The sequence below is a fragment of the Tetrahymena thermophila genome, assembly GCF_000189635.1.
Source record: "Tetrahymena thermophila SB210 genomic scaffold scf_8254555, whole genome shotgun sequence".
Classification (NCBI taxonomy): domain Eukaryota; phylum Ciliophora; class Oligohymenophorea; order Hymenostomatida; family Tetrahymenidae; genus Tetrahymena; species Tetrahymena thermophila.
The window spans coordinates 215,671-228,575 of NW_002476326.1; the positions used below are offsets into that span (position 1 = coordinate 215,671).

Sequence of the window (12,905 nt, forward strand, 5' to 3'; positions counted from 1 at the left end):
TTAATAAAATGAATAATATTTTGTTCAAAGAATAAATATTTTGTTAATCATACAGTACAATTATTGCTTGAATAAATATATTCATAAACACTGTAATGATCCTCCATTTTTTCTAATAATTTTAGCAATTAACTCTTCTAAAAAGTAGTGAATCCAAATTTAATCCTTTATTTAATGTTTGAAAAAATTGATTAATTTTTATTGAACTTAAAAATTATCTTTTATTCATAAAAAATGTTAATTTTAATTTTTAATTTCAAAATTTATACGTTTATTTTGAAATGTCTTCTCTGATTCGCTATTTTCTTAGAGAAAGGATAGTATCTCTATCAATTCTAAAGTGATCTATTCTAAGTTCTTTGCTTCCTTTTAATCCACATAGAATAGTCAAAATACTAATTTCTCCGCCTTTATATACTACATCTACACTCACATATTTATTTCCATAGTCATTAAAAATATAAAACAAGCACTTCTCGATATCTGATTTGATATCTTTCTTTTATTTTTTTTTCCTAAAGATTTTTTAAAAATTTAGTAATAATAGAAATTAATTTTAAATTACGATTTAAGACTATTTTTATTTGGTAAATAAGTCTTAAGTATATCTACTACTTCATCATCTATAGATTTTATAACTCCCTTTTACTTAAGCTAATAAATTGAATATTCTCCAAACATATTTAGTTATATGAAATGGTCTTTAATTTTATTTTTCTAATCTAATTTTTATAAAATTTGTTTATTATTTCTTTTAAATATTTTCTTTAAAATTACAATCATCCTTGATATTATTAAGCTTTTTATTAGAAAAGACGTCTATGTTTTCATAAAGAAAAGTACTTAGATCCATCCCGTGAATTGAAGCCGAAATTTTGCTGGTAATAGCTATTGGGTCTCTCTCAATAACCTTTTCTAAATCCTTTTGACATTTAAAATTTAAAAATATTTAATTAAATATTTTCAACTAATGTTTACTCTATTCGCTATGCCGTAGTAGCTGTTTGTGATTATTTTAAATTGCTAAGATTTTGCTATATCTACATTTGAAATGAATTTATCTAGAACTGTTTTGATGCTAAAATAAACTCTATAGAGAGTTTCCATTTTATTGTAATATTTAACAACTTGATTAATCTAGTTATCAATTCTGTTTATTAAACTTTTAAGAACTTGCTTGCTTAAATCAGAAGGGATAATCAGTTTTTCTGATTGCTATAAAAAAAAAATTATTTAATTTATATATTTTTTTTTAATAAAAGTTGGTTAGTTACACTCTCATTAGAATATTCTAATTCGTAAGCATTTTCGAATGCTTTACTAAAATTTTTAACAATTTAAATATTTTAAACCAAATTTTTTCCATCTTTATTAGCCTTATTCTATAACTTAGCAATAAATTTACCACACAAATGCTGAATTTACTGCTTTCCAGCTAATAAATCATCATAATTTTACTTGGTTATCACTTGCACCAATTTCACTATGCAAGATTCTAAACTCGAAGGATTAAACATTTAAAACTATTCTTTTACATCCATATCATGACTTCTTAAGAAATCTCTTTGCAAGACTGTTTCACAATCACTGCATTTTTTTAAAAATTGGTTAGATGAGTAAAATAATTGTCTAGTTTCTAGTTTTATTTTAACTTTTAATTGTTCATGCTACTTTTCTACAGTTGACGTAACAAAATTAGGTTACTCATCTTTAAGACTTTTGCAACACTTTTACAAAAATGTAAGATTAAGTAAATATTTAAAAAGATAATTTAATATACTTTGAAAAAGAAATCCTCTTCTTCTTTAGGATTGAATTGAATATTCACTCTTTAGACAAATTTTGTTAACTTTTCTAGAGTGCTCAGTGATATTAAGGCATAATCGTCTTAGTTCTTTTTATAATCAATTTAGAATTATTTTATATATGCATATCATTTTACTAAAGTTTTTTACCTCAATAGAATGACTGTAAATATCTTAGATAAAATTATAATATGATATTTATTTTTTAGGCAAAGACTTTCCAACTAATAGTTCGTATATTTTGCTTCTTTCATCATCTTACTACTTTATGTATTCTATGAAGATATTTATATCCTAATTCTTTTTATCTATTTTAAATTTTTACAATAAAATTTAACATTTTTTAAATCTTAAAATAAAATTAAACATTATATTAAGATTTAATAATGAATGATACACTAACTTTTTAAAATTAAACATTTTTTAATCTTAAAATAAAACATTCTTTTAATCCTAGAATAAAATTAAAAATTCTTTTAATCATAGAATTAAATTAAAGCTTTTTAAATATTATTAATAATTTTAAATACCCTTTTCATCTAGAAAGATATACATTTTAATAGCTTTGATAATCCACTCGAAATTGCTTCCATTTCTATATATTTTTTATATGATTATAATTAATAAATCTTTTTTAGCAGTGTTATATCAATAGATTTACTAGTTGGAGTATAAGCTTTAGCAACTATCTAACATACTCTAAAATATAATTCCTTAAATATAAATTATTATTTTTGATCAGTTTTAATATAATATTACCTAAAATACAGTACTAAATGTTTTCAATAATTTCAAAAGGTCTTTTCTATTGGATATATTCAATCGCAAAACCTATAAGCTCTCTTAACTTTTCACACATAATAACTTTTTAACTACTTGCTGCTTATAAGAAATCTCTATCTTTAAAGAAATGCTACAAATACTCTTTCACAGAATATTAGTTTCTGTCAAGCTGTTCTTTTATTTATTCATCAGTTTTATAATAATCACCACTTTCAGCAATATGCTTTCTATCTAAAACAAATAAGTCTTCAGATACTTGATATTTTGAAGAATTAGTTTGAATTAAATCTTCTAAAGTCTTAACAACTTTTAATCTAAACTTTCTATTCAGCTAAATTAAATCAGACATACTCTCATAAAAATGAATAAATAATTTAACAAACACATAACTGAAAGAACTATTTTTATCTGTATTCAAAACTAGAGGCTTACGAGAATCCTTTATGCTGTTATTCTCCTTTAAGTCAATATATAATATTTTTTTACATAACTCAGTATACAGTCTCTATTTCCTTGCACTATTTTCTAATTCCCCAAACGTCTCTTTGACTAATTAGATAAACTAATCTTTATCCATTTTCTTCTCATATATTTTAATCAAATAGCATGGATGAAGTTGCATTAAAGTGAATAGCTTTTTATAACTTATTAAATAATATAAAAATAAAATCTATATTAGCATTAAAAATGAAGTTTTACTAAAATTTATTAGACAAAAAAGGCTAATATTAGTCCTACTTGAGCAAAATATTACTATTTTTTTCAGAATAAGAAATATTGAAAGGCTAACTAGCAATTCTTTTTAAAACTTAAGACTAAGCTGCTCTTTTGAAAGCCTTGTTATGGTTCAAGTGCTACTAGCAAATTTAGTATCTCAAAAATATTTCTCCTTAAAGAGCAGTAACTTTATCATATACATAAAGAATACGTTCTTCATTTAAAAGCCCATACTATTCTGATAATATTGAGTAGAGGTCAGGTTTATCTCTTGCAGTTAATTTTTCATAAGTAGATTTCACATTTAAAGGATTTTAGAAAAACTATTCGTATAATTGTTGGTTGTTTTATTTATTGTTTATTAAAAAAATGTTCTAATTTTGTACAATGGTCAAAGCTATTTATTTTAAATTATCAAAATAAATTTATTTTATTAACAATAATAACAAAATTATTTCTTAAAAATTTGTTCATTTTTTAATAGAAATGGTTAAAATGAAATCTTAAAAAAAAATACCTTTCTTTGATCTCATTGTGTTTTATCTATTTTGATTGTCTCTGTTAAAAAATTAAGTTTGTTATCTGTTATCGTGAGTTGCGCTGCTGATCACAGTTACTGATTTTACAGTATTAACTTTAGTTCCTTACATTGATCTAATCTAAGTATATTGTTTTGAAGATTTTTTATCTTCTCTATTTTAATCTTCGAAACCTTTTTCTTCATCTGCTCTTGGGTCAGAGTCGTCATCACTTGATTTCTCTCCTTCTTCTTCTGCTTCTTCATTTCCTTGCTATTGCTTTTTTCTTTATAAAAAAATCAATTTTAATTAGTCAATAATAAGAAGATATTTTATGATTTTACTGAAATATTTTAAGCTGCTCTTGAAGATATTTGTTGATATAATTACAATATTCAGGCTTTTCCAGTTTTTTAGTTAAATCATGTTAAGGTTTCTAGCGCTAATCAGCTTCAGCCTATTCCTCATTTTGAATGTTTTCGATTTGATTTTTATTTCTAGTATAAATTAAACATTGCTAACTAAATCAAAACTTTGCAAAAATAAAAATTTTTACGTATCTTTAAACATGTATCCATGTCCTAATCTTCCAGTTAAATTGTCATAGCCCCAAGTGTAAACTTAGTTTTTGCCAATGACGGCAACATGATCTTTAGAAACAGCAATTTTTTTAATTTCATTCACAGGTACTTCATAGTATTCCTGATCTCCTGTACCTCCTCTAAAAGGTAATATTTTTTCAAGAATGTGTTCGTTGTTATTTTTATGAATTTTTAACAACTCTTTGAAATCTGTTTCAAATATTCCATACTGATATATTTTATTGTCTTTTTTAGCCACTATAAAAGTAGTTTTGTCACCAAGACATACATGTCTCACTTTTTCAGTTATTTTTGGATGGAGAGTGGGCTTCATAAATTCATGATATTCGTGCTGGGTTGTAATAACTTTTTTTCCTTTTATATTCTCATCAGGTTTTGTATGACCAAAATATTTGTATGGTCCCCACACAACAAGATTATCATCTGTAGTTAGTGCAGCACTATGGTGAGATCCTGCAGATATGTATTTAAATAAATAATTTGATTGAATTTTTGTTGGTTCATATAAATTTTCTCTATCTCCATGTCCAAGTTTACTTTCCCATGCATTTCCCCATGTATAAACTACCTTTAATGAGAATTCTTTTAAATAAATACCTTGTGTTTAAAAAATTTTACCATTTTAACGTTTATCTATCTTGCATGCTCCTCGTCATCATCTTATTTAAAGAAATCATCTTAAGCTAAAGCCATAGAATGAGATTAACCGCAAGAAATTTACTCTACTTTTGATAAATTGGTAATCAATTGTGGTTAAAGCTAAGTGTTTGTCCTGTTACCTAACCCTAATTTTCCATCTTTGCTTGACCCACAAGAGTAAACTTACCCAGTATCAGTTAAAAAAAGAGTATGATTTTCTCCACAAGCAATAGCTTTCATTAAATTTCCTTCTAAACCAAGTACCATTTGAGGAGATTCAACATAATATTGAGTTTTTCCTATTCCTAACTATCCATCAGTATTACGTCCCCATGCATAAACCAAACGTTTATTTTCTATAGCCATGCAATATTCGTATCCAGCTGCAATATAAGTTATACGTCTATTTTCCTTGATGTTAAAGAATGATACGACTGAAGGAAGAGTTTCTTTTGATATATCATTTTATATAATGTTGATGTTTTTCTCGTTTGATTCATCATATTCCTGTCTTATAATATTACTTATGCATCCATGCTGACACATTTGGTTGCTTCCCCATACATAGATTTCTCCTGCATTAGTTAGAGCCATAGTATGAAAGACACCTAACTCAATATCAACAATATCGTTTGAGATAAAATCCTTTTCACTTGCCCTAAATATTGTAGAGTTCTGAATCGGATAATAAAATTTATGATAAGTAGTATACGAATCTATTTAATTCCTAAATTTAGTAGAGCAAGGAATCAGCATATTTGTACGATTCTTACTCAAATTTTTCATTTTTTCCGAAATGTAGTTATCTATGCTTCTTCCAAGACAATCATTTACTTACAATCCCCAAGTAGTTAGCAAACCTTAGTTGCTTAGTGCATAGGTAAAGTGTGGAGAGGCTGCTATTTAGTAGATATAAACGTCTTTTAAGTTAGGATTGTTAACACCCTTCAAAAAATTTATATCTAAATCAATAGGGTTTAAAAAATTATCTTTTTAATAAAATAGCTGATCCAAACCTAGTTTATTATGCTAATTACTTCCACAAGCAAATATTTTACCCACCTAAGTAAGTATAAATGTATTATTCATACCGCAGACTACATTTACTATAAAATAATTCTACAGTTTTTGTATCTTCACAGGAACATTTCTTTACTCTTAGTCACCCAATCCTAGCTATCCATTTTTATTATTTCCTATTAAAAATAATATAAATTTTTTTAAGAATGTTTGATATTGATCTAGTAAAGCTTCATAAGGCAACTTAAAAATTTATTTGATAAATTAACCCATTTTTTATGATTTATTTAAGATTTTCGTCTGCTAAAATTTCATTTGAAGTCTAAAAAAATAACAACAAAAAATAGTTTATTTAAATGATTAATTTATTATTACCAAATGAATAGGCATATCCTTCGTTTGTCAAACAAACTGTATGAGCTCCGCCACAAGAAACGTAAACTACCTTCTTTTCTTACAACTCACTTTTTACTGCTGTAGGGATACTTAAGTTCATCACATTTTAGTGACCAAGCTAGCCTTAAATACCTTTAAATAAATAATAATAATTTTAGGTAGCTGTATAAGAATATTGATTTTTAACCTTATCCCCATGTATAAAGTTTTCCTGAAAGTGATACTGCAGCACAGTGATTTGCACCACATGAGATAAATTAAATTCTAGAATCATCTCCTTTGTTTTCATCAAACTAAATGATTTTTGGTTTCTCCTAATAATCCAAATCACCTGTGCCTATATTACCATAGGAGTTATCTCCCCATGCTAAGACTTAGAAATTATAAGTTAAAATGAGACAAAAATTGAGTCCACAACAGATCTAAACTACAAAGGTTTTTCTTCCCCCTATTCCTTTAGGTAACTAAACAACATCACTGATACAGTATTTGTAATATTTCTAAGATATTTATTTAAATCATTTATTATCAATTATATTATTTGAAATGAATATATCTACTTCTTCGTGCTTTATTTCTTGTTCTCTATTTGTAAAAGTTTTTGTGTCATTATCATCGTCTTCGTCATCGTCAGAATAATTATTCTCTTCTATGTCTAGAATTACTTGATTGTTAGCAAGCAGTGCATCATTTTCTGAATACTAATTACTATCAACAATAGTATGATTTTTTTGACCTAAATCTATTCTTAAAACGTTTCTATCAAAATTTCGTGTTTTGAGTTTAGTTGGATGTCTTAAAAAATTCCTTTTTTTCTCAGTTTTAATTATAGCTGGATTGTCTTCTTAATGAATGCCGATCTCTCCAGCAAAGAATATTTTAGTTTTGCTTAATAATTCCTAAAACATTTCTTATTTAATGTTTTAATACTCTGATTTTTCATATTTTTCAGCTTTAGCCTATGTTAGTTTATCCAACCATTACAAATTTTTACCTTCAATAGCCAAAATTAAAGAAAAACTGTAGCCACAGCAAACTTAAATAGGATAATATTCTTCTTAATTATGAACCAAAAAAATCTTTTCAAATCGCTTTTAAGAATTTAAATGTAATAAAAAGTTAGAAAAACTCTTTCTATTATAAAATTTGTTTAGTGTTTACTTCTCTATCTTAATTATTTGTATAGACTGTATTCACTTATTTTCCTAATTAACCATATTAATTGCTTCCCGTTCCCAATAAAGTTGGCGCTATATATTGGTTTTTATCAGGATTTGCTCCTACTATTAACAAATAGAATTATTAAAAATATAAATGATAGCATTTTAATTCATAGCTCATTTTTTGAAAGTAAAAAACCTTTAAAAATAAATAAATTAAAATATTTAAATATTGAATAAATTCATACAATGACTCAAATAGCCTATTGCAAGTCCATGATTTAAACCAGCAGAGATTCTGGAATGAATTAAATCAGTCTTCATTTGAAGAGTGCTTTCGTAGGCTTCTTATAAATTTTTAAATGCATCAGAGCTTCTTATTTTTGCTTCATCAATTTTATATTTTGACATGAAAATAATAATAAATATAGTAAAATTTTATATAGTATTCTTTCTGACGTTTTTAAAATAATGATTTGAAAACTTGATAATAACCAAAAGATTTATCAATCTAATAAATAATTCTTAATTTAATACACTAAATTTTACATTAATTTTTAATTTCTATCATCTAAAATATTACATTTATTTCAAAAAATATATCTTTATTAAACTATTAATTCAATATAAAATATCTAAATATGTAAAATAAATAATTAACATTTATTTAAACGATCAAGATAATATACTAAACAATTTTTTTCAAAAAAATTGCTAAATAATATATTTTAAAAAAATATATTTAACCAAGTTTATTTAACATATTATTCATAGACAATATATTAAATGTAAATATTTTAAAACATGTATTTCAAAGATTTAACATTTTATTCTATTTTTTATTAAATTATTTTAAACTTTTTAATAATTAAATTTAAAAATTAAATTGGATAAAATTGAAATTTTACAATAGAAAAAATGAAAAAATAAAATGAGGAATAAAATAATTAACATTTATTTATGTATTAAATATATTTAAATTAAATGTTTTCATAAGGTTTTGTTATCAGTAACATGGTTAAGAGTCTCATAAAGAGCCTAATATTTTTAAATAAATTAAAATATGTTTTTCATTATATTTATTTACCTTTGTCCAATTATCAATAACAAAATCATAATCATCATGAGATTCAGGATTAAAAAATAAGAAGCACTGTTAATAACTATCTGAAAAAAGATCTGATAAACTATCGGAATCAGTATCGTTGCTTGATTCAGAACTATTAAAAAAATATTTTAACAAAATATTTTTGAAAAAAAGAATACCTGGATTGAAGGAAACACGATGATGGACGGAATTATTCGCTTCTTCTAAAAGTATGACGAAGTCTTTGATTTCTAGATCTCATTTGTAAAAAGCTACTACCTTCAAGAGCTTAATGAATTTCATTTTCGTTTGAATAAATTTCAAATGCAAAAGAATAATCAGCTTCAAGGGTTTCATAAATATAGTCCAAACAAGTTCCAGGACAAAGGTAACCTACTTCTTTTCCAGCAGCTCCAACACTACAATTTTTGCAATATTTTTTTTATATATCACTCACAATATTGATCATATGTTCTTCATTTCTTTCAGCTATTTAATTTTAAATAAACATAGTTATTTCAATAAAACATTTTAAATTTAAAAAAATATAAATACATTAAAATCAAATGATATAAAAATTAATTTATTTACCTCTTTAGTTTGTATAAGCATAAGGAGTATAGAGACCTAAAGTACCAGAGTGAATTGAAATGAAAACATTAGGTGAAAAATCAGTGGCTATTTTTTTTAAAACCTAAGTTTCTATTTCGCTAAAAGGAGCTTCGCCTGAATTAACTTACCTTTATTCATCTTAGACCTAAATAATATTCATGTATTAAATATTAAAACATTCAATTTTTAAGAAATTTTACATGTTCCCAGTGACTACCCCAATTTCTATTAATATCTACAAAATTTGGATTTTCACGCTTGCAATAATCACCTTCTTCTACTAATCTTCTAGAATTAGGATTTGAATTAATGATTAGCTTCAGATCATAGTTATCCCTTATTTTTTGTGTTAGTTCATAATCTCCAAATTAACTTTATCCGCATAAAGATTTAAGAAAATTTAAACCAGTTTCAGGTGATATTAATTCTCTTGGATGCTCGCCAAAAATTATAAGTGCTTTAAGTGGTTTATCGCTTTCTAGTGAGCTTAAAGTGACTTCATAAATATCAGGATCATCATTAGCCAAATTCTATTAAATTAAATGTAAAATAAAATAAACAATTATATGAAGTCAAAAAAAATTACTAAGCTATAGCCTTCACAATTACCATCTAGCTGTTGAAGTAGTAGATTTATTTCCTAATTTATTTTAAATAAAAAATGATTGTAAATATCCTTTATCTATGTATGTATGTTATTGATAAATTATACTTCATTCTCTACATAAAAATCAGTAAAAGAATGAAATATTTCTATTTTTTTACATCGGTAGTATGGTAGATATCAAAATTTATCTTTGAGCATTGAGAGACTTGTAAAAACAGTGTTGTTATTACTATTAAACTTATTGTAAATTTGTTTATTTTAATCATTTTTGTAATAATTGCTATTCTCTATGAAACTAAATCTTTATAAATTTAGTTATACCTAATAAATGTTAAATGAATGTAAATTAATTAATTGTGTGAAATTGCAAATATAATTGGATATCGTTTTTATCAAAAATAAAAACGAATTTGAATATAAAAAAAACTAATATGAAAAAGCTAAAAAATTGATAAATATTTGTTTACTATTGTATGCATACTAAAACTTAAAAATTAAAATTAAAAAAAAATTAATTTTTAAAATTGAATTTTAAATTTAAAATATTTTATAATATATTAAATAGTTAATATATTTTAAATTCTACCTACCTCAAACAAATAAAACAAATTAGCTTAAATAAATTAAATATTTACATATAAATTACCTTGTTTTATAATTGAATATAACATTTCAACTGAGAAAATAATTACTCCTAAAAATTTTTTAGAAATAAAATATTTTTTAAATTATAAAATATTTTCTCTAATCTTTTAATTAATATATATTTAAAACAAGAGAAAGAAATTAATATCAAATTTTTTCAATTGTGATACTGTAAAGCCCTGTAAAATATTTAATTATAAGGATTTTTTGTATTCTAAATATCTAGGTTTCATTCATTTTTTGAGACTTAAAATCCACATTTTTTTTGTTTAAAATTTTACAAACAAAAAAATAATCTCCATTAAAATATTTATCAGCTGAAAATATTTGATTAATTTTTTTAGATAAAAATAATTTTTTTGATGAAATAAATTTTAAATAAGTAATTAAAGATTAGAATAAAATTAATTTTTATAATTTTAAATAAATTTTACATTTTAAGGAATGAAAATAGAATAAAAAATAGTTTTGTTCATTTATTATATTTGAAAAAGCAAAAAGAATTAAAAAACTGATCAATTTAATTAAATTGAATGTATTCAAATTTTGTTTCGTTTGAATAAATTTTCTTAATTTCAAATTTGATAAAAAATATAAAAATTAAAAAATTTATATTATTTATTAAAATTAATAAATATAAGAAGATGGAGGATGAAAAAAATTGTTAATTGGAGGAAAGCAAATTAACAAATTTTTTAATTGATTTCAACAGCTTGATTGAAGAATATTAGAGCTAAGATTCAATTAAATCTATAATATTTGATAAAACTTGTTCTTTTATCATTAAAAAGAAGATTATTTCTTTTATTGATAATTTAAATTAATAATTTGAAAGTCTTTCAGAGGATAACATTGTTGAAGAATTAAATTTAACAATTATTAGTGGAGATAATATAGATTAGTAATCAGTGAGCTTCCTTTGTGATAATTTACTGTTAGTTTCTTATCAAATTAAAAGATTTGCACTTCATATTTAAAGTTAAGAAAATCTGGGTTAAGAAGGAATTTTATAGATAGGTTAATCTATATCAAACTTTCAAAATTTGCAAGAGCTAAAAATTTAATTTGACTTTAACAATATTAGAGAAATTGGTATCAGTGGTGTCTGCTAATCCTTTTAAAATTTATCATATTTATTGAAATTAACTTTAATTATTGGATGGAATAATATGATAGGACCTTAAGGAGCTAAATTTATAGGAAATTCATTTATATTTTTGAAAAATTTAAAAGAACTTGATTTGTAAATATGCCAGTTAAATAACATACAGAGTGAAGGTGCAAAAGGTATCGCAAAAGGTATTAGGAATTTAAACTAGCTATAAAAGCTTGATATAAGTTTTTTAGCAGGTAATAGTATTGGATAAAAAGGGACAACTAGTATAGGAAAAGCTCTCTAATACCTAACTCAGCTCTAAAGCTTGAGCATAAATATTGGGTTACAAAATAATATCAGTTCTTTAGGAACTAAAGGGTTGTTTTAAGGAATAAACAAGTTATAAAATTTATAAATTTTGCATTTATAATTTGGAAGTTTCAACAATATAGGATTATTAGGGGTTTAAGAAATAGCTAATTCGTTTAAAAATTTATAAAATATTATAGATTTATCATTTATTATAGATAAATTCAATTCTATCGGAAATAAGGAAGTTTAAATATTGGGATATGGCTTGAAGTATTTGATTAATATGAAATATTTTTCTTTTACAATAGATGAAGTATATGTCGATTTTGATGGGATTCAAGGAATATCTGATGGTATGCAAAGTTTAAAAAACTTAAAAAGTGTTATAATAATAATTTAAATAGAAATTTTTATGAAAAATTAGATAATTTAAGCTTATTTTGATTCCATTTCCAAAAACCCTTAATTAAGTCACTTAATTTGTGATTTCAAATAGCAAAAGTCTAAAAAGCAAAAAAGTAAAGTGATAAGAAAATGTGTTAGGCTAGTAGAGTTTAGATGATATTTGCATATTTTGTGAGTTATTTTTTTATAATGAATTTATTCTTTTATTTATTGGTTTAATTATATAACAAAAAATAAAATACTTTTTTTTAATAAATTTAAGAAATACTTCAATAAAATTTTATTACTCAGAAATATTTTTTCTATTTTTATTAAACGAATCTAGTAATCTTTCTATGTTCATAACTTTAATTTTAAATATTTTTTCTATGTTCATAACATTGATTTTAAATATTTATTTTTTATCATTAAATATTTAAGATATATTTTAGACTTTATTTTAACTTTTCTAAGCTATTTCTTACTCTTTTGCTTGTTACAATTAATTAAATCGAAAAAAAG

General features: G+C 23.5%; 3 protein-coding genes across 3 annotated transcripts; 1 reads left to right on the plus strand and 2 right to left on the minus strand. All coding sequences in view use genetic code 6, as the record gives it.

Moving 5' to 3' along the window:
• Nucleotides 1-47: 47 nt before the first annotated feature.
• TTHERM_00410160 (chromosome condensation regulator RCC1 repeat protein) lies at nt 48-8,051 on the minus strand (the record flags this gene model as incomplete). The annotated part of the gene is made up of 21 exons (XM_001020809.2): nt 48-165; nt 270-515; nt 566-722; nt 778-922; nt 979-1,215; nt 1,275-1,727; nt 1,781-1,894; nt 1,956-2,113; nt 2,336-2,400; nt 2,467-2,518; nt 2,565-3,232; nt 3,288-3,702; nt 3,823-4,109; nt 4,168-4,320; nt 4,380-4,993; nt 5,044-6,260; nt 6,460-6,612; nt 6,668-6,980; nt 7,041-7,571; nt 7,642-7,763; nt 7,889-8,051. The coding sequence occupies 21 exons, from the start codon at nt 8,049-8,051 to the stop codon at nt 48-50; spliced, it is 6,381 nt and encodes a 2,126-aa protein (XP_001020809.2).
• Nucleotides 8,052-8,630: 579 nt separating this feature from the next.
• On the minus strand, nt 8,631-10,212 carry TTHERM_00410180 (zinc carboxypeptidase family protein; the record flags this gene model as incomplete). The annotated part of the gene is made up of 7 exons (XM_001020811.3): nt 8,631-8,678; nt 8,728-8,860; nt 8,907-9,216; nt 9,319-9,484; nt 9,540-9,869; nt 9,926-9,979; nt 10,105-10,212. The coding sequence occupies 7 exons, from the start codon at nt 10,210-10,212 to the stop codon at nt 8,631-8,633; spliced, it is 1,149 nt and encodes a 382-aa protein (XP_001020811.2).
• Nucleotides 10,213-11,235: 1,023 nt separating this feature from the next.
• Nucleotides 11,236-12,561, plus strand: TTHERM_00410190 (hypothetical protein; the record flags this gene model as incomplete). The annotated part of the gene is made up of 1 exon (XM_001020812.2): nt 11,236-12,561. The coding sequence occupies one exon, from the start codon at nt 11,236-11,238 to the stop codon at nt 12,559-12,561; it is 1,326 nt and encodes a 441-aa protein (XP_001020812.2).
• Between the last annotated feature and the right edge of the window lie 344 nt (nt 12,562-12,905).